Genomic DNA, 21,695 nt, shown 5'->3' with positions numbered 1-21,695 from the left:
TTTAAACACGCGATCGTGGCTGCAGTGTGTTTGAGCGCGTTTCTGTTATTTTATTTTATTTTTCCTGTTTAGATTCGCTGGTACTTTTTACCAGGCAGCCTGGGGCAGGCAGGCAGATTGAAGTTCAACCACAAACTTTGTCTTGCAGACACATGGTCGTTTGGCTGATTGGAGCTTTGCAGCTAATGATCTGTAGAAACGAACTTCCCTTCATGTAAATTGAGCAAGTCTGTCTGTTAAAAAAAGAATTAGACAGAACTATGAAGAAAATTATTTTTCCAATCATTAAAAGGTCAATATATTGATTTTTAATTTTATAGTTTTTAAACACAAAATTAAATTCCTGGGAAATTCGCAAACAATTGAATAACTGCGGTAATGTTAATTGTCAAATCCTATTTACTATCAAATGATATACTGTTTAAAAGTCTTTAAAAAAGGTCAAGGTGTTCTAAAATCTGTGATATGGATCAAAAAAATTACCAGGAAAGGTCTTTTTAACAGAAATGACCAGAATGAAGAACTGAAACTTTCTTCATTAACTTTTAATTTGGTTATTTTAACCTTTCATATGCATGCTTTACAAGGATAGTTAATAATTAGACCTATTGTATGGAGATAATAGTCAGAAATCTCATGGCTTCTTTTTATTTCCTGTATAAATGACACATATTAACCATCTTTATCTCCCCCCTCCCGATTTACCGGCACAAACAGACCAGAATCGCTTGATAAACTTAAGAGTTTAGCTGAGGAGCATCTGTGTTGAGATAGAGCATGAGGAGGAGGAAAAGAAGTAGGAGGAGGAGGGTTGAAGTGGAAATGGCAGTTTTTTTTCATGGTGATTCTGGGTCCATATGTCAGCAATTTCGGGGCATTGTGTACCTTGGCTGAAAACAGAGGCTTCATGATCGATGGAGGGGTGAAAATCTCCCAAGTCTCTGGCGCAGAACACGGGCAGAGCACAAGGAAATTGCTTTCAGCTGATAGCTTCATTTCGGTTGACATTTATCAAGTGAATTACCCGCCCCCCTTTTTTTTATGTTTACTAGCCCTAGTACCGCCTTTGCACGTAAACACGGCCGCATCTGTTCTGGAAGTTGCGCTATGTCCTTTGGCCCTTCATCACAAACATATACAAATCCAAATTAGCTCAGTAAACTTGGGATTTGATAGTCTGGCCTTTGTTTCGCTGCCGCTGCACAGAAGGAGAGATTACCAGATTTATACTTAAAGAGACGGCTCATCCCCAACAACGAATCCTTCTCTGATTCCCAACCATGCAGTTTTGATGTGGTTCGCTTTTACCTCTGTTCACCTGAACAGCAAAGTAACACCTGATATACGATGGCAGACACACTTTTAATATGACCTCGGAAGGCTTACTGCCTCCCCCCCGTCCTGCAGAGATGCAGACCAATGCGTGACAAACAAGAGCATAAACATGTTTTTAGAGAATAAAAAATATTTTGGGAATATAGGTAGCACAGAAGAGAAGTGGTTGCCATGTTCACCTCACAGCAGGAAGGTTTCTGGTTTTATTCCAACAGAGGGGCCAATCTGTGACTTAGATTGGAGACCCTAAATTTCCCTGATGTATGAACAACTGAGTGAATGATTGTTTGTCTTTTTATATGGTTGACTAGCGATAGGTCAAGGGTGAACCCTGCCTCTCGGCAAATGACAAGTTGGATAGGCTCCACCCGCACGGGACTCTGACTACGATAAGCAGTTGCATGGTCATTCATAGATAATGAATCATTTAAAATCATGGACATTATCTGAAAATAACAAAAAAAAAAAAAAAGATGTGGAAGAAGTTATTTCCTTGAATTGAAAAGCATAATTATTTATTCTCCAGTTTCTAAAGTAACAGATTATCCCAAAATGAAATTTTTGTGATTTTTTATGAATATCTTCCGCAGTATCAAAGCTCACTGAACCCCCTGGTGGCCTCAAGTAAGAATGCACCCTGGCACACAGTTATTTTTAAAATGCATAAGATTTTCTTCTACATTGCTGAAAAGTTGCGAAAACAGAAAACTCCAACAAATTCAGAGAAAAAATATTTTAATGGGAGATATATTTTCCATTGTGTTTCAGACCAATGACTATTGACCAGTCAGCTGGTAGAGTTAATTGTGGGTGAAAGCAGTCAGCTCTGCCCCTCGTGGTCAACCTCGCTACTTCGGTTCCAGGAAATCTCGAAAGAAATGCCTTGCTATTTGGCGGAAATACAGTATTAGAGGTTAATCAGAAGTATTTTTTGCCATTAAATACTTTCTAAAGGCCCACTCTCCCCCTGAAGCTTCGACACACCAAGTCACATCAGCCGAAAATCCCCCCCAAACCCACTGCCACCTTACTTGTCCTGTGTCAGAGGGAAAGAGATGGTCCGCCTCGTGTTTTTTGCTCTCATCAGACATGGAACGCAGAACTCATGCGGCAGCTGAGGAGGCCACAGAGCCCACAGACCACTTCAACACACAGACACACACAGCCTTCTTCTCATTGCCCATTGAGTGTAAAGACGCCTCGGAGTGTCAGAAGCCACCCTGAAGATCTCATCAAGGATCCAATCAGCATGTGAATACCAAACATGCATTTTTCTTAATGCCATGTGATGATGAGGAATGGCGAAGAACGCGTTTGCTCGGATGCAAAAAGAAGAAAAAAAAATGTGTTTAACTTTAAACAGATTCGGAGTATCCCTACTGAGAAGAATACTAACAGATTGACTTCATCAATATTTATAGCTTAATTGGTTTTGTTTTTGTTTTTTTGGGAGGGGGGCAAAGTGGACCCTCTGACGTTAACAGGGAAATGAGCACCATTTTTGGGGGGGGATCCTAATAATCAGGTAAACTGATACCAGGAGGCAAGAGTGTTTCCTTCCGGCCAGCATGTCAGTCTACTTGTTTTTTTCTTTAAAGAATTGCTCATGTCTGGAACGTGCACACACACCACCCATTTAGAGGGGAGGACCACACAGAGGCCCCCACCCTCCACCTTTTTAACTTTTTTTTGGATGTACGCACAAGTAGGCTAACCCTACCCACACCCGCCCCCAACCAGATTCTGCAACATCCATCCACACAGCGGCTGGCGGCCGCGATCTGAACAAAGCGTCCCTCAGTCTAAAGTGGTTAAACTGTCATTTCAAATCGTCTGGACATCGTGATTACCAGCATGGGAGGAATTATATATTTAGCTTTATGTCCGTCGCCATTTCCTTCCCCGGTCCTGATCTAAAGTGACCAGCCAGTAGTGCCCTCCATATTAGTATCTGCAGGGTTGGGAGGGGGGTGTAATCAAGGGCTGCCAGAAGGGAAGCAGGGGAGGGGGGGCGGATGAGAGGTGCGGGCTACACAGAATCACAATGCAGATAATTCGCAAATCTTTTTCCCTTTTAGGTTTTTGACATTAATTTGTGTCTTCTGGTCGTTTCGGGACCATCCAATCCTAAGGGGTATTAAAACCTGAGCAGCTTTCAGGGGTGGAAAGAGTGACGCGTTGCCACTCGACAGGATATTTTTTTTCATTTTATTCTGTTTATAAGACCTGTCTCGTCATTTGAGCACCAATGGGGCTACGGAGAGGTGGAGGACGAGGGAATGAGGGAGCAGTAAGTACAAAAAAAAACCAACTGTTAATTTGTAGTTATCAAACTACAAATTATCATAAAAAGAGACCTTTTAAACCCACAGTTTTGTGTTTTGTGCTCATAAGTATCAGGATCTGCAGCACCAATCCCCATGGGTCAGCGGTGTTTGCTTTTACTGCCACTTGGGCATGTAAAGAAAGCCTTAAGGCAAAGGTCAGTGGATTTAACAGCCAGGTGCAGAGATCACAGTAAATATCTACCTAAAAAAAAGAATCGCATAAAATATTTACACTTTGCAAAAAATATTAAAAACATTTTTTTATTCAAAAATAGGCAATTCATCTGTACTGTTAGAAATATGAGCTTTTTCAGTTTTCTAACCTTTATTTTCAATACAATCTGAATTTTACCAAAATTGTGTGCAGAACTGTGCATAAAAATAAAGCCACTACTCCCATCTATCCATCCATCCATCCATCCATTCATTCATAAACAAGTGAGCATTTGTACTGAGGTTGGATGAGGTCAATAAATTGATACACCACGAATGCTGCAAAGAAAATCATAAAATGTTAGAGGGAGTTTAAATTTGTTTGACTTATTACTAAACTGTAATAACTATATCAAATTGTGAGGCTGTTGTGGGTCACTTGGAAGAGCAGCATCCATAGGTTCCTCCCTAATGTATGTAATGTAATGTAAGTGTCTTTGGGCAGGACACCCAGTTACTCATGATGGCCTGGTTAACCCCTTGCATGCATCGTGTATTTGTGTGTGTGTGTGTGTGTGTGTGTGTGTGTGTGTGTGTTTGGCCAAGTTTAGACCATTTAAATCTGCAAAAAAGGGCTTAAATCTGGTGAATTGAAAGCCTTAAAGACCTGCTTTGCACATTTATTACAATATGGTAAAGACTGTATTTAAACGACGATTTAAATATTATTTTTCAGTCATTAGATATTCCAGAATACATCAAAATGCTAATTTCATCATGAAGTGACATTATGTCTTCATGTATCCACTGTCACATTCTCTAAAGATCAGACTTTCAGTACACCTGCACACAAAATTTAGCAGCCAGAAAGAGAACCCTGCTCATGGGTCACTCAGCCCAGCTGAGTGTAGACGCTTGAAAAAGACACACACACACATACACACACACACAAACAAAAATACATAAACCCTTAGTATTCTTGGGGATTAGGTGGAATCATCTAGCATATAAATATGAATAACTGTTTCCACAGTACATTCCCTAAAACACATGTCCCTTAGTAACCCCCCCCAGTGCCCCCCTCAGCCTTCTGAGGATCTCATCCATCCTGAAGAAAGTCATTTATCCTTGCGCGCTCATAAATAAAAAGTGACCGTTAGCAGGAAAAAAAAGTGTGTGTGTGTGTGTATGTGTGTGTGTGTGTGCGGGGGGGAAGACAACCGACAGATCGGACAGGAAGCCTGTTAATCTGCAATCCAATCCGGGCCCCGAGTTAAGCGAAGCCCGGCTCAGTTTGGCCCCGGCATGAGCCAAACTGGGAGGAAGTAAGTGGAAGAAACTCAGGAAGCAGCGTTCAGAGCTTTCACCAGTCATATCCATCACATTTCATGGTGATGGGAGTGTGTGTGTGCATGCATGCGCACGTTTCTGTGTGTGTGTCCCTGTTTCACCAGTCGTATCCATCACAGGGCTCCGTCTCCAGGCTTTAAGAAAAAAAAAGAGAGAGTCATTAGAGAGGCCGGGCCGCAGCGCCCGCACTTTAACTAAACATCTTTTCCATAAAATAAATGCTTCCAGGTTAGCGAGGAGAACCCGGGGTCACCCCGCTCATCTGATCCCAATTACCAGCACCGACCGGGTCATGAGCAAGAAGACGGTACTGTGGACGGACACGGGCTGGAGTCCTGTGTTGGATTCCTCAGCCAAGTGTAGCTTTTTTTTGGCTTTAATTGAGGCGTCGTCATCTGGCTTTACCTACCTGCCTACGGAGGCCCCAGAGGTCCAAAGGCCCAGAGGACTGGCGTTAAGCCGAATTGTTTGATTTAAGGGCACACACAAAATACCCCTGCGATTCATGAATCACAATGTTCCCAATCATTTCCCACTAACGGCATTACCTCCGTTCATACTTCTGATTGGCAGAGTAAGAGACAAAGAGTCCTGATGCAAAGGGGCGTGACGAATGGTTATTTTTTTGTTTTATTTTCTCACTTATAAATGGATGTGTTTTGCCTCCATGCTGGATGAAGGGACTTCCATGGGATTCCTAAATGCATGCTCCTACGTTCAATATGAAAGTCAGCAGAAAAGTTCATGACAAGAATAATAACCAGACGTCGGTATATTAGGTCTAATAGACGACAACCTGCTTACTTTCACCACCTGAACACACCCGTCTTTCGCCAGGTGTGTTTTTCAGATGCAGATGCCACAAGTCGACCGCCCGACAACAGCTCTGTCGTGTTTCTCTCATCTCTTTAATAGTAAATGAGTAAATTATGTGAGTTGAAAAAGAAGGGCGGGGGCAAGTAAACCAGGGTTTGCCCCCAAGGGGCTCGCAATCTTGTGTTTTTTTTTTTTTTTTTTTAACAGTTATACATCATCCTGCAACCTGCCAGAAACTAAACCTCCTTTGTATCCACTCAGCCACTTCAGAACCACTTCTTGGTAAAAGAAGATAAAATAAATAAATAAAATACAACACTTAAAATGATGATTGTTTGTAAAGTGCAGCCGTCAGACTTGGAATCCCATTTCCATTTAATTTGTCACACAAGTTCAAGGTGAATAAATTTACACCTTAATGTTCTCGTTCAGCTGAGCGTATTTTGAGCAACAAAAGCATCCTATTTAATAATTTATCAAAGAAAGGATTTTCATAAATACAAATTTGTCAGAATATTAATTATTTCTTGTTTTGGCTATAATGAGTGTCCCACCTGATTTTTATTCATTTATTCATTTAACTTGTTCATTCATCCCCCCCCAAACCCATCATTATGATCAGGAAATTGTTTTCTCAGTTAAGTAAAGATTAAATGGCTATTTAAGAAGAAAGATGAAGGAAGGGGGAAAAAGTCTAGCAACAGCTAGCATTTCAACGGCAGATGCCACAGGATGTATGTATATGTGTGTGGGAGTGTATACGTTTACCCCTTGCCTTTGTGGGATTTTATTGGTCTTTCTAGTACTTAATTTTGTCTTTTACATTTTACTATTCTTCTTTTTCTACTTATTGTTGTTGTTTTTCTTGTTATAAGTCTTACAGCATATCTAAACCAAGAGATACATTTGCCTGATAATAACTCACATTTACAAAAAAAAAATACCAAAAACAGGAAATAGAGTCCCACAAATGGCTTATAGTCAAAATGGATCATGCATCAAGGGATTTATTTATTTGAACATATTTTATTCATTATTCATTATTGAGAATGTTTGAATGGGATGCAACCTATCTATACTCACTTTCTCTACAAATAACGGTTTTAGATATACCCTTAAATTTGTACACATGTGTGTATGTATGTGTGTGCATGTGCGTGTTCTTGTGCATGCTAGCCTCTTTTGTGTTGGGATTCTGTGTGCATTTACATCCATACATTATTGAATAATTGTTTCCTGATGGTCAACCCTCTTCCCCGGAATATTAATTACTGAATGATGAAACCACCTCTTTGGTCTGCAAGGTTGAAGTAGAGAGAGGAAGTTGGGGTGTGGGGGTTGGAGTGGTATGTATGTGTGTGTGTGTGTGTGTGTGTGTCTGGTGGGGGGTGTCAGAGATCAGTCCTTTTTGATGGGGTTAACTCTCATCTTGTGTGTGTGTGTGTGTGTGTGTGTGTGTGTGCGCGCGCGTGCGTGTGTCACGGGGACGAGACAACACATACCATCAACTTTCTTGGGGAATTAGGTTTCAGTGGGATGAGAGGTGGGGTGATTTTTTTTTGTCTCTCAGCTTTCCGGCACCTGGATGTTAAGTTTAGAAATTAATCAAAATATTTGTTCATAAGGAGCAGTTTTTTAATATAAAGTTAGACATATCATGGACTGCAATATACACTTAAAACACAAATAACTCTGAACTGCATGAAACCTGGAGTAGTGAGAAATTCAGCCGCTGAAACCTGATAGGTTTCTAACAACCAAATCTCTTACCTTGTGGTTGCAATCTAATATTACCTACCAATTTGCTTAAAAGCAAAAAAAACCTCGAATAGTAACTTTTCAACACTTACAATATTTGTGTCTAAATTTAATATTTTCAAAACCAAGGTGAAAGGCAGCATTCTGAGGGCTTTTGAAAGCCTAAATCACATTCGGAACGCTGAGTCCTGTATTTGTGGGGGGATGGCGCCCTCTAGTGGAACTCTACTGCTTTACTGGAGTCTGTATATGCTGTACATATCAACTACTGCAGTAGCAAAGAGCATCCTGCAGCTCAAGACTTTCTTCTTTTTGTTCTGCTGTGTCATGTTGCCAGTGACCATCTGCAGCTGCAGTAGTTCTCAAGATCCACGTCCTCTGTCTTTGAGGTTTATGCAGCAACATCCTTTTTCAAACTTTATACTTGGAAGACCCTATTGTGGAGTATAACATTCACCCTGTCATTCCATTCACATATCATACATCGAACGGTTCACCCTCTAATTCCAACATCAACCATTCAACCCTTCACTAAGTCATTCACATGTAACATTAACAAATAACTGTTTACTTTGTCATTAAAATGTCACATGGAGACAGAATTCTAACATTAAGCAGTATAGATACATCCATTCATCCTCTCATTCATACGATATTTAGAAACAAACATTCACTCTGTCATTCACACATCCTTTACAGAAAAACAACCATTTGCCCTCTCATTCCTACATCCTAGAGATGTAGAACCATTCACTATCCCTTTCACATGTCACATAGGGACAAACAAATGTTCACTCTCATTCACTCATCACATGAAATAGAACTGTTTACGATTTCATTCCCACATGATATGGGGACATATAGAGACATTCAACTATTCACCCAATCATTCCAATGCCATATGAATATAAAGAAACCAGTCAGTCTCTCATTCATGCAACTATGGCGACACAATCATCGCCCTCCCACTACTACGCTATAAAAACATTCAACCAATCATCCTCTCATTCGCACATAATAAAGAGACTCACAACCATTAACTTTTTCATTCACATGTCATATGGACAAACAACTGTTCACGTGTCATGTAGAGGTATACAACCATTCACCGTTATATTCACACTTCTGGGGCATTGGTAACCTACTGCATGTTTTTGGACTGTGGGAGGAAGTTGGAGTACCCTAAACATGAGAATTGGCAAACTCTACACGGACATGCCTTGAAATGGAACCAGGAACCCTTTTGATGTTTGGGCGGAAATGCTGACCAATGCGCCGCTAAGTCGCCCACGTTATGGTTTATTAGAGGTTAAATATGGATATCTGATTCAGAGGTCAATCTAACCTTCACTACGTTCATTCGAGGAAGTCAGAGAGATCAGTTTTAAGAGTTTGCTCGTCGATGTTAAGAAAATGAGGTTTAAGGTTTGTTTGTTTTTGTTTTAGTACATATGTATCCCCTGCAGTGTTTACAAATGGATTCATAATTTCTTACGAAAAAAATCCACTTTACTGTTAAGTCCGCGTAATTTACCCTCACTGTGTTTGTTCGGGACTTTCAATTCTTCGAGGAAATTGCTTACTTGACTTCTGCATTTACCCAAGCAAAAACAAGAGAGAGAAGTCAACTCGGGGTGGCTACAGGGAAGCACAATTAAAGTTGGTATTCTGATGCAAATGCAGATACATTTCATTGTTGTGAAGCTGAAATTTAACCATGAGGACAGCCTTGTGACCCAAGGTCCTCACATACATTTGGAGTTCTATATACTCTACTTCACACTGACTTCTTATTCTCCTGTGCCGCGTTTTAGCGCCTGCCTGTGGTGACAAATGAGCAGTTTTCTTTGCAGTTGATTCTGACACCAGATCCCGAAGAAAAATCATACTTTTATGCTCATAAAGTGTACGAACATTTTGGATGACATGAATGTATAAAACTGTCTTAGCCAATCCAGGAAGCTGGGGTGTTGCCTAACTGTGCCTGGGGATGGGCTGTGGTAAACCTGCACCGACAGTGCTATGTTTGCTGCATGACCAATTCAGGGCGGTTCCTTTCCCAGAACAAAATTCTCTCTTTGTTCCCAGTTCAGATGTTCCCCTTTGCTTATGATTAAGAGAGAAGAAAAACACCCTGATTACTAAATTGTCGTCTCACAGACTGACTGGGCAGAGACCAATTAGTCATTTGGCATTTTGTTTGAAGTGCTTCATAAGAAAAAAAACTATAAATAAAGCTGATGTAAAAACTATGAGAGACCCTATGTCCTTGAATGAATTGTAGAAGTCTGGATAAAACACCAAAAAAAGAAAAAAATACAAATATGTCCTCCACCTTGAGAAAAAGTCTTGAACAGGACAAGACCCATCCCTCACTCTCCTGTAGAAAGGTCCCAACAAGAACAAGAGAATAGTTGAATCCGGTCTGTGCAGTCAACAGCTTGTTCCCGAGTTCAATCCATCTTCATTCACCCCTGGATACAGTTGAGATGCAAGCAGCACAGAAGAAATGGCCAAGCACGATGGCATCGGGATGATGAGGGGAGGCCTCTCCAGGCCCTGAGGGTCCACATTTGACGTTCCCTTTTCCTGCCACTGACTCCACAACGGCAAACAAAAAAAAAAAAAAGGCCCTCTTCCGTCTAACTCCTGGGAACTCATGGTATTGCCTGGGGGAAAAGAAAAAATAAAAGAGGATCGAGTACTTCCAGTTTGCCCGGTTATTTAATGAATGTTTACTATGTTTCACAACAGAGTCATGAGCAGTAACTATGAGTCAGAGATATTGGGAGATGACTGGGAGATATGATCAAGATGACTGGCTCGTCAGAAAATGTTGCCTCCGAGGTTCTCATTTCTGTGCACTTCACTTACCCTCTTTAAATACAGTGTCTCCTGCAGTTTGGCTTTGTCTTGTTGCCTGCTGGGAGTGAAAACATGTTGTTTTAAGCCCAAACACACACACAAACTGAACTGTGTTATCATCAGTTAATATTCTTCCCGGCACAGTTACTGACTGCATTTAGAAGGAAGGTACTAACCCAGTTTTCATCAAACATATTTGAGGCATTTCCTCATTAGTAATGCCACATTTGTATGAAGCAATGATGGAACTAACACCAATCAAAAGAGGTGGAGATTTCCAGTCTATGCCTCACAGCGTGCAGAGCTGTAATGTTCATGCCTTTGTGTTAATGACTTATTTTCAAAAACCCAGGAAAACCACCAGTTCCGTGCCCCGAGGCATTGAAACAGAAAATCCAGATAATAAGAAAAGATAATGCCTTCTATCAAAGCGATACCTCTTCAAAGTCACCAAAGAGAGAGGGGGAAAAATTTTTATACCTGTTTCTTTGTTGCCATAAAACACCTGGAAAACGTTTTTAGAATAAGTCATTAATCAGATTGGAACAGGTACAAAATATTCATCTGAACACCATCCAATATTGCCTTATTGTGTACAGTACTTTTTCATATTTTACATTTAAAAAATACAAAAAAAAATGGAATCAAATGCTCTGTTCAGGAAAAGTCAGAGCGTAATTCCTCAAAACGCTGGCATCCTTCAATATCCGCAAAAAGAAGCTCCTGCAGATGTACTATCAGACCGTTGTGTGGTGAGCGCCTTCTATGTGGTGGTGTGCCGGAGAAGCGGAATCAAGAAGAAGGATTCCACATGACTGGAAAAAAACAGAGAGGATGGCGGGTTCTGTGGTTATAGCCACTGGCTCCTATTAAGCATTGAAAACCCGCTGCATCCACTGCACGGCACCGTCCCCAGGCAGAGGAGCAGCTTCAGCGATCGGTTGTTGTCAAGGTCCTGCCATTTGTTCTGATCGGTACGCTACAAACTTTCAAGTCAAGTCAGATTTTGTTTATAAGGCATCAATCACCACACAGTTTTACACTTTACCTTTCACCCCATTAGCCTTTCCAAGTCAAATAGGTCTGTACCAAACTTGTTAAAATGATTTCCTGAAACCCAACATCTCCCCCACTTGGTGACAGTGGTGAAAAACACTGCATCTTGCAGAAAAAGTAGAAAAATTTGATTAATCTGAGGTCAATGGGCCCAGCCCAGTTACATGGCAATAACTGACATCATCCAATAATAGCTTTAATAATTTAATTCTTTAATAAAAGAAACAAAGGTTGGATGCCTAGGGAAGACCACCTCAGTAGATGGATACACGGAACACCATGCATCTTAACTGTGTGGCTGTTAACCAAGCCATTTTAAACCAATGATTTTTGGGTACCTTCCTCACTACACTGTAACTGCTTATCTAATGCTATGTATTGCCAAAACTGTGAGTTCTACCCCCAGGGATGAATAAAGTACCTACCTTCCTCTCCAAGCCTAAAAGAGTAAATCTAATGACAAATTAGTCATTATCTTCAACCTGGGCCTCTTTAGAAGACATAAAAAATAGATCGAGGACAACCTTCTGTCACCTAATATTGCAAAAATTCGGCATATTATGATTCAAAACAATAAACTTGTGTCTCTTTCAGACTGGGTTATCATAACTAAGTCATTAAAGACTGCAGCTAATTCTGACAGCAGCTGCGCGTGTTCTAACAAGAACTGCTATTAGCTATCAGATCTTCCCGGCACTGGCTTCTCTGCACTGGTGCCCAGATCTCTACGCTATAGTCCCTACGCTATTTGTGTTCCTTGGCGTCTCTAAAAGGAGAACAGAAGCGAAGCATTCAGTTAGGAAGCTCCCCTTCTGTTGAAGCATCTTCTGATATGGATCTAAGGGGTGGACATCCTCTCTTTGTTTAAGAATAGGCTTTTGTTTAAGAAGAAACCTTCCTTTTAGAGAGAACTTATACCCACGGTTTCAGCTATCCAATAGCCATAGGCTTAATCTACAGAGGGATATCCCATGATACATTTCTCACATTCCCCCTTCTCTTCTTATCCTGTCTGCACTCATGTTACTTTATCAATGCATGATAGTAGCCTCATATCTTCTCCCAAGTCCTTGGGCTCTCATTTTGCAGATTCCTGGGGCATGACTGACTGCAGCATTCTTGCAGAGTGTTGTTTCTTTTCTGAATGTTTATAGCTTAATCAAGCATATCAGCTATTACCATGTGCTTGTAAACACTACTTCTGTTAGTGATGAGAGATAATTTGTTCCTGTCACTCTTGCTTTGTATCTCTTTGTCCTTCTCCTGCTCTCTCTACCTTTACTCAAACTGGTTGAGGCAGAAGGCCACCAACGTTGAGCTCGGATCTACATGGAAAGCGCCAAATGACAACTGTGTTGTGATTTGGCTCCGTATCAACAAACTCTGACTTGACTTTGGATGAAACTAAAGCTGGCTGGAACTGAGAAGGAGACACACATAACTCTGGATAAAAACCTTAGCGACCATGGTCTCCTCAGTTCAGCTGGTTCCTCCTGGTCGTGTCCTTTCCAGCAGCTGCCGTTGCAGAGCCAGATGGGTCCCTGACCCAATAGGGGTACTCATGGGAAACCCAGCAGTTTTTCAAATGTAAATCCATCTTCTTTTATTCCTCTTCTTCTGCTTCATTCCAGGGGGAGCGGGAACGTGTCACTGCAGGCTTGCTTGTGAGATTGTTTTCTCATTTTTGGCCTTAAATCCATGTGTTCAGTTCACCCCAGATAGTGAGATACATCTGTTGTGTCTTCCAGCATCATAGTGCAGCTTTACCAGTGCTTTTAACACCATTCGACCTATCTTACTCAGGAGTAAGCTACTGGACATGCAGGTGGATTCCCCACTAGTGGCCTGGATTACTGACTACCTCATAGGCCACCCACAGTATGTGAGGCTGCAGAAGATCCTGTCTGGCACGGTCATGAGCAGCACAGGGGCACCACAGGGAACGGTCTTGGCTCCCTCCTGCTCACAATCTATACCCCTGACTTCTGCTTCTGTTCACAGTCCTCCCACCAGCAGAAGTTCTCAGACGACTCTGCCATGGTTGGCTGTATCAGCAGAGGCTGGGAGGCTGAGCACAGCGTGGTGGACAGGTTTGTGGAGTGGTGTGGTCTAAACCAACCGCAACTCAGCGGGACAATGACGAAGGAGTTGGTGATGGACTTTAGGAAACAGAGATCCTGTTCAAACCCCATCTCCATCAATGTGACAGATGTGGACATTGTGGAGGAGTACAAGTACTTGGGCATTTAGACAATAAACTAGACTAGACTAAAAACACAGATGCCATATACAAGAAAGTTCAGGGCCACGTGTTCTTTCTTAGGAGACTCAGGTCTTTCAACGTCTGTAGAGCCATGGTGTGGATGTTTTATCACATGGTGGTGTCCAGCGTCATCTTCTACACTGTAGTGTAGTGGGGCAGCAGACTGAAGGCAGCTGATGCTAACAGACTTAATAAGCTCATCAGGAAGGCCGGCTCCGTCCTGGGGGTTGAATTGGACTTGTTAGAGGAGGTGTCTCAGAGGAGGATGCTGAAGAAGCTGCTCTGTATCAGAGACAATGCCTCTCAGCCCTTGCATGCTATACTGAAGTCTTACTAGAGCACATTCAGCCATGGACTGAGACCGCCAGGGAGCACCACAGAACGCCACAGGAGGTCTTTCTTACCTGTGGCCATTAGACTATATAATTCCTCGCTTTTCTGCAAGAAGGAAACCCTACAGCAATAAAATCAATATAATGTTTCCGGGGAATGTACGTAATGATGGAGCCTTTCGGCAAAATAATTTCCTTCAGGATTAATAAAGTTCTATTGTATTCTATCTCTTTGAGGTGCCATATATTCTCCATACACACAGTTTTTTTTTTTTTTCCCAAGAAACATTGTGTAAGACAGTAAATCAAGACTTGACCAAAAAAAAAAAGTTCCTTTTTTTTGTTTCTTTTTCTTCACCATCACTCTGGCAGTTCCTAATGCTCCTTTTGTCGGGGGAACATAATAATACTAATCGGTATTCAATCGGTGGACAATTAGACGAGTGTAAATCAAAATAAAGTGCTTGTTCTCCCTTGTAGTTGAGCAGAAATTTTTTTTCAGATACCCTACTTTGGAAAACTATGAAAATCATGTACTGAAATAGCATAGCTTCAATTATTACTTCCCGAGAGAAGACTGACTTGTTTGTGGTAACATTTTAGTAATTATGACGCGGGGCACAAGCCAACAAGGCTGTCTCTTGAAAAATGTACATACATCTGATGAATTCCCCTGTCACTGGAAAAGCTTGGTTTTTTTGTAGTTCCTGGCAGTGACATATCACTTTAGAAACAAAAAGACAAACTTGCATGCAACTTCCTCATTTATCGCTTTGCTTTTGTGGCCCCGTTGTTACATTGCTATTGATATCGTGGGTTGTAAAAACGTGCAATGAATATTCTAACTCCCTTTTCAATCTGAAAGCGTCTCCCCAGTCGGAAAACGGAGCAAACGTCACATTTCCTGCACCGCAAACAAGTTGGTACGATTAAAACGGAGTCAACAAGTTTGTGGTTGAAAACTGAACCATGAATCACAAAAACTATCACAAAACTCCTGCCTTTTATGATAAAGGTCTTAAAAACAATGAATCATCATGTTTTTAGTGATAATTATTTTCCATTTGATTTGTTTCCCCACTGCACAAATTCATTAGAATGGTAGATAAGAGTTGTACCAGTTGAACATGACTATGTATAATTACTATCAGGGACAATGAAAGACACTTCAAAAGAAACGGGTTAGTGGTTATTTAGAAAAAACAAATGACCAAAATGAAGCCACCGTTTCCAAGGCTGTCACATAATATGAAGTGCAGGAACCACACATGCTCACACAGCAATTGCAATCCGACTGGAGGGAAATTATATAAATCCACCCGATTAGATAAATCACAGATTTTATGTGTACATTTGTGTATTGCAGAGACTGCGCTAAATTTGCTCTCTGACACGACTGTGCCACGTGCTTTCAGAAAAACTTGGGTGATACGTTACCTCTACGGTGTTTGTAGATGAGCACTGCTGCGGCAACCAGAACCAAAACGATGGCCAACAACAGGCAAATGACAAGTGCCTGATTTGTCGAGGGGGGTTGCACTACTTCTTCTGCGGAGAAGAGCACAGTCCTAAAGTGTGTAACAGACCTCAGACGGCAAAGACAATCGCTGTTCATCGCTAATTAAATAAAAAACTGTAAGTTACCCAAGATGCCACTGTATGAAAAGATGTTACCCAAGATGCCACTGTATGATGCCAAGTATGAAACTTTCCCTCCAAAGCGTTTTCTTACCCCTTGCCAGCTGTGCCATCAAAGTCTTTGGGCAGCACTAAACAGTATGTGAAGCACGTCATCTTTCAACGAATGACTAGGTGAGTGGGAATCACCTGTCGCGATAAATCCATATTTTAAGTACCGTCACTACCGCCACTACTTTTTCCACGCGCTTTGAACACTGATGATGATGTTTAATTTATGATGTCTAATTTATGGATATTTTGGGTTAACAAGCTTCATGTCACCAAAACATTTAGCCTCGTCACATCGGACCAAATTCTGAGGCTATTCAATTGAGACACTGAAGAAGACGCTGTTCATGGTTTTAGTGTGCAAGAAGAAGAGGAAGATAGCAATCAGCTGGAGTAAAAAAAAAAAAAGGATGTTTCTGTGTGACATCTTTCTGCATAAATATTTCATGTTACAACGTGCACACCTGCGGCCTATAAAACAAGTGCGCCCTATATATGTACACATATACCTAGTTATTTATTTACTTTTTGTCAGTGCAACTTATATTCCGGTGCGCTCAGTGGGTCTCCTGGCTATGTCTGTTAAATGCATTTTTTCTTAGCAGTCATAGGCTCTTCTTCTGTCTCCTCACTGGCCCTTTCCCCCTTTGTAAAGAAAAGTTTCAAAGACATCGTTCTTTTTACTAATTTTGCTAGCTTGTGGGTTTAATATTAGTGTTGATGTATCACATGACCAAGACAAGCATTTTGACATGCATTAAGACCGAATACTTAATAAGTCATAGATGTAACGGAGAGAATTTGGTCATTTTTCAAAAAAGAATATCGCTCAGCCTCAGATAATAAATAAAATGGAAATAATGTGAGTTACTTATTCTTTCTGTGCGGGAAGAACGTACTCCGGTCAAGTTTACCTGGAATGCGAAACATCGCAAAGTTGACCCCGTTCATAAAGCTGCAGGTATAGTTGTTTCTGTCCGTGGTGCTGACACGTATCTGAGTGGTGATTCTACGTAGCTGCTCTTGTGTTGAAACAGCTGCTGTGGTGTGGTTGAGAAATTTGTGGTTTCCATCCTGCCATGTGACTGAGGTTTCGGGGAATCCCTCGGACTGGCAGGTAAGCAGGACCCAGTTGCCGTCCACCTTTTGTATGCTTTTAGTCACATTCTTATAGGGCGCTATGGGGACAATCAAGTACAGAATGAATCAAAAACAACACAAAACCAAAAGTACGATATCAAATCAATGTTGGGTATAGATAGGATCATCTATATTATGATTTACAATAAATGGGTGACTTTTCTCTCTTAGTTCCTGCTCATGGAACTGCAATGGCAGCTTCACAAGAATCAGGATGTTCCATAAACAAAACACTTAGCTATTCTGTTGAAATCCCGGATGTGTGACTGGTAATAGCCGTACTTTACACATATACTTGGGAATCTTGTGTTTAGATAATGTCTCCGCTTTGATATACAAACCGATTTTCAGCAGTCCAATTCTGGAAATGAATCACAACTAGGTCAAGATGTAAAACCTTTTTCCCTACATAAATGAAGATGTGACTGTGACTCAGCACATTTGATATCACATGTCGTGCCATGAGTTTCTGTGACAGGATCTCATGTGATTTGTTTTACATCATGGGAAAACAACCCAAAATAACCAAAAACATTTTCCCTAGTGTGAGCTGGGGAATTGTATTGTAGCAGGACCAGCAAAGGACACAGGACAAACCCCAAGTTCATGGTTGATGACACGCCTAGTGAGTTTGCCGTTCCTGACTAGTGCTGCTTTCAGGGATTTTGAGGATCCAAACCCACTGATCAAGCTCCTGACTTGGAGATTATCTCTGTATACTCATTATATTGGGGAGGAATTGGGGTGGATAATGAATTCAAACCTCTTTGAAATTGGTAGCACCCTGGATTGTTGGCTCGGGCTAATAATAACCAGGCTATCCCAGTTAGCTGTGTGAAAGGCGGTGGCAGCAGCAGCAGCACAATTGGGAAAATGTCACAAATATTAATTACAAATATCACAGTCAGTTCCATTTTCCATAGTATGACTTGACAATATGCTCAACTCCTTCTCATTAAAGATAAATCTGGCTCAACCAGCAGTTTTACCCTCTGCAGTCAACCTTGCAAAGATCCTTAATCAATGCTTTTGTTCAAAAACAGTTCAAAACCTGCATTTTCTCGCTTCCCAAAAACACATTTTAGCTCGACACGCAGTTGAATGTGCCCTGGCTATCTCTCTATTAGAGTCATCCTGCCAGATCTAGATATTATTATTAAAAGGTTGGTGAATGATTAGGGGGAAATTGGTTTGAAAAACAACCCAGGCGGGGGGGGGGGGTAATAATAATAATGAACAATAGTGTTTTGCCTTGGCTCGATGTAACTGGTAACTGGTGTGATGTTTAAAAATAACACAACCTCTCGTTGGGCACAGAAATAATTTGGTGTCTATTTGCTTTGAGACCAGCCATTTCCCAGGTCTGCACTGTGGAGTACATTGCCTATATTGACTTACTTTCCCATCAAAAGCTTGCATTTAATTACAGATTACTGTTTCTAAAATCAACTTTCACTTTCAAGATAAGCATGACACCCTCTGCCCAGAAATGATGACAAACTGTTGTCCCTGAAATAGAGTACGACAGTCTCAGACTCCTGAATCAAAAGGAATTCAAAAGAAGCCTACCCACAACAGACAACGCAATCTGTTTATAATCTGCCTCTTCATCTGTTTGCACCAAGCACTGGTAAGTCCCCGAGTCATTGATCCTGAGTCTGGATACCTGATAAGAGAAGAAGTGGAGTACTTTGGTTACACCTTAATATTCAGAGGAAAAAAGAAGCAATTTCAAGACAACCTCTGTTTTGTGATTCTCCTAGACTGTGACATTTGAGGGGTTGTTATCTTAAATTTGTCACCAAGTGATTATAGGTCACAATACGGCCAGGATGGACCCTGCCTCTCGCCCAATGACAGGTGGGATAGGCTGCAGGATCCCCCGCAACCCTGAGAGCGGGATAAGCGGCAGCTGATGGATGGATGGACTATAGGTCATCCTATATTTGTTGAGATGGAGATGCATTGTTCTTGTGGTTGTGCCAATTAAAACCTTGCTTGAAACCGCAAGATAGACAGAAGAAGTGTGTCCATGTGACTGTGAGTATTGACCTGTAACTTGGCCCAGCCATCTGTCAGGTCCTCTGTGAGAAGCCTGACGCGACCCCGAAAGGCAGGATCCTGGGATGCAAACTGCTCCTCTCCGCTGTCCAGCCGGTACACTTCCCGAGCCACAGTGGACATGAGCTTGTGCCAGGTCACCCTCAGGCCTCGATTAGGACTTGGTGGTGCAGGTTGGAATTTGCAGCCCATCACAATGTCACCTCTGAACTCTGCAGTGTATGTGGCTTGCTCTACAGCAACAGTGAACAGGGCTTCTTGGAAAAAAAAAACAGCCCAAAACGAATCGGAAAATAGCATTAAATCACTGTGAATCTTTACTTTAAATTTAGATGCAATGTTGACACTTTTATACCTGCGAGACATGGCAGAAACACAACTTGGAAAACCAAGAAAAAGAGCCAGTCCATTTACACCTGAGAAGAAAACAGAAAGCGGTGGGGTGGGGGGGATGCCAGGTAACAGGATATGTTAGGACATCCTGTGGGTGAATCATTTCACTGGAGCACTCCAAAAGAATAGTGGTTCACAGTATTTCCAAACTCAAAATAAAAGTGATATTAAACAGTACCAGCACTTTATCACAGTCACAACATTACACATGTACACAAGTTATACATATTATAGTGAGTCACAAATGTTGGGGTTTATGTTGATGCTTGCTGTCTGTATGATTTTGGGGTTGCTGGGAATTTTGTGGGTGTGGTTTAGGGTGCAATGAATTCAGTTGTTTTTTTTTTCACCTGGAATTGAGCGGTAACAGTTAGTTGTATTACAGGCTTTTGTGGCATGGCTGTGGCCAACAACAGCTTTTGCCCATTAAACAGAAGTTTTACAGTCATCCGGGTGTTTCCCTGACTAAAATGTTACAATATATAAGCACAAGACATTTTCACTATATAGATTTAAATAGATGGAAACCCAGAAATCTAAATTTTCAAAGATACATGGGGCTAAAAGATGGCCAAAAAAAAATGAAAATACCTTTCAAATATATCCTATATTTTTAAAATGTTCTCCATGTGAGCATTTCAGTACATCCTTAAGATCCAATGTTATTTTAATACTTAATGGATGATTTGAAAAAACAAAAAAGCAAAGAAGTCTGTTACCAATAATTATGTATGTATGTATATATGTATATACAAACAAACACATGTTCATATGTTGTATACATACATACATACATACATACATACATACATACATACATACATACATACAACAGCCTGACCAGGTGTTTTTCCTTCCAAAAACGCTACAATACATATCGCTCACACAATTGGGTGGTCTTACAAGGGATTTGACAACGTTGTGGGGCAACTAACGATGATAAAATAAATTTACACATATTTAATCAAAACAAAGATCGAAGAACCCGAATTCGCGAAACAACGCTTCCCTACCCGAACCGAGCCGTGGCGTCACTTCCGGCAGCCGGGATTCCGCAGTAAGCTGCGCGAGGCGAGTCGAGCTTCGATCTGCCAGTGAGTGCCGCCTACTATATTTAAGTGCGAGACTTGCGTGTTCTTATGTTGCGGTGGGAGGGCTTCGGGTTATCCGTATCTGTTTCTGTTTCAATTATCAGATCATTTTTTTTCCCGTAAGCAGGAAGTTGTGGGCCATGATGCGAATGGTTTCTGTAAGAGACCTGTCTGTCATCGAAGACGTTGGCGGACTTAGACGAGCTTAAAAATAATTCCATAAAAATTGGTGAATTTTATCGTATCTTTATATATATTTAGAGTTACGAGTAAAAATGAACTAAAATGAAGAGTAAGGTGTCAGTGCTGCGGAAGATTTTGCCCATTTCTAGTTGTTTAACTGTCGTAGTCTTTTACTTTTATTACATAATTGACACTGTTTTCCATGTGAAGTAAAAGTCTCAACAGAGAATATATGAGTTGTCATCTCGTACTGTGAACAGCTTGGCAAGCAACAATGTTAAACTCAGTATAAAATGGCATAATATACCAATATGATTTCATCAATGTGGCCCCGGGAAGTACAGGACGAATATCAGCCTACATTTGATCAGGATATCAATTGGATAAGATCTTAGCGTGTCTTAATTGTTGTGTACGGGAGCCACCAGGTTGAATTTCCATCAAGTTTCCAGATACTTTGGCACCTTGACACCTCCACCTACCATTCTGCTGTGGAACGGTTGCAAAAAAACAAAAAAAAAAAATTCTGTGGGCTTTCCAACCAGTTGAAAGAGTTCAGACTCAAAATCTTTCCATGGCAACTGGGCTTCAGTTTCTCCCCTTGAAGACACATCACCTCTCATGGGAGACGCTTCTTAACTTGAAATGGACCGTGGGGAGTTTTCTGTATTGAGCTGCCAGGGTTGGGGCTGGTCGAAGATTTCAACAAGATCAAACTCACGTTCGATTCTTTTTATTATGGGAATACAGTTGTGTTGCAAGTCATAATTCCTTGAGATCAGTGTCTCTCTCAAAGTTTCTTTAAGAACCCCATGTGAATGTTCTTAGTCAAGCAGGTAAAACAACGAGTATGCAAATGTGAAATCCAGAAATGTTTTTTTAA

General features: G+C 41.1%; 1 protein-coding gene across 4 annotated transcripts; it reads right to left on the bottom strand.

The window, feature by feature from the left end:
- Nucleotides 1-6,170: 6,170 nt before the first annotated feature.
- LOC147231307 (programmed cell death 1 ligand 1-like) lies at nt 6,171-20,661 on the bottom strand. 4 transcript variants are annotated; one of them, XM_086152628.1, is made up of 8 exons: nt 20,552-20,661; nt 19,501-19,561; nt 19,137-19,402; nt 18,654-18,750; nt 16,859-17,122; nt 15,693-15,803; nt 10,614-10,662; nt 6,171-10,408 (listed from the first exon to the last, which is right to left on the bottom strand). In XM_086152628.1, the coding sequence occupies exons 2-7, from the start codon at nt 19,553-19,555 to the stop codon at nt 10,619-10,621; spliced, it is 837 nt and encodes a 278-aa protein (XP_086008754.1). In that variant the 5' UTR covers nt 19,556-19,561; nt 20,552-20,661; the 3' UTR covers nt 6,171-10,408; nt 10,614-10,618. The 4 variants fall into 4 exon arrangements, with proteins under 4 accessions (XP_086008754.1, XP_086008755.1, XP_086008756.1 ...); XM_086152629.1 differs by having other exon boundaries at nt 10,614-10,659; XM_086152630.1 differs by having other exon boundaries at nt 19,137-19,399.
- Between the last annotated feature and the right edge of the window lie 1,034 nt (nt 20,662-21,695).

The sequence above is a fragment of the Fistularia commersonii genome, chromosome 9 (genome assembly GCF_037954325.1).
Source record: "Fistularia commersonii isolate RoL2024-O1a breed Wild chromosome 9, RoL_Fcom_v1.0, whole genome shotgun sequence".
In the NCBI taxonomy this organism is placed as follows: Eukaryota; Metazoa; Chordata; class Actinopteri; order Syngnathiformes; family Fistulariidae; genus Fistularia; species Fistularia commersonii.
The sequence above is the reverse complement of the archived record's forward strand: the minus strand, read 5'-3'. Positions and strand labels throughout refer to the sequence as shown.

What these genes read in the sequence shown, in the direction of transcription:
- LOC147231307 (XM_086152628.1), bottom strand. Translation starts at nt 19,555, where the DNA reads ATGGACTGGCTCTTTTTCTTGGTTTTCCAAGTTGTGTTTCTGCCATGT. An exon ending in TGCGATGTTTCGCATTCCAG is followed by an intron (nt 15,804 to 16,858) that starts GTAAACTTGACC and finishes TCTTCTCCGCAG; the next exon opens with AAGAAGTAGTGCAACCCCCC. An exon ending in CATCTACAAACACCGTAGAG is followed by an intron (nt 10,663 to 15,692) that starts GTAACGTATCAC and finishes TTTCACTCCCAG; the next exon opens with CAGGCAACAAGACAAAGCCA.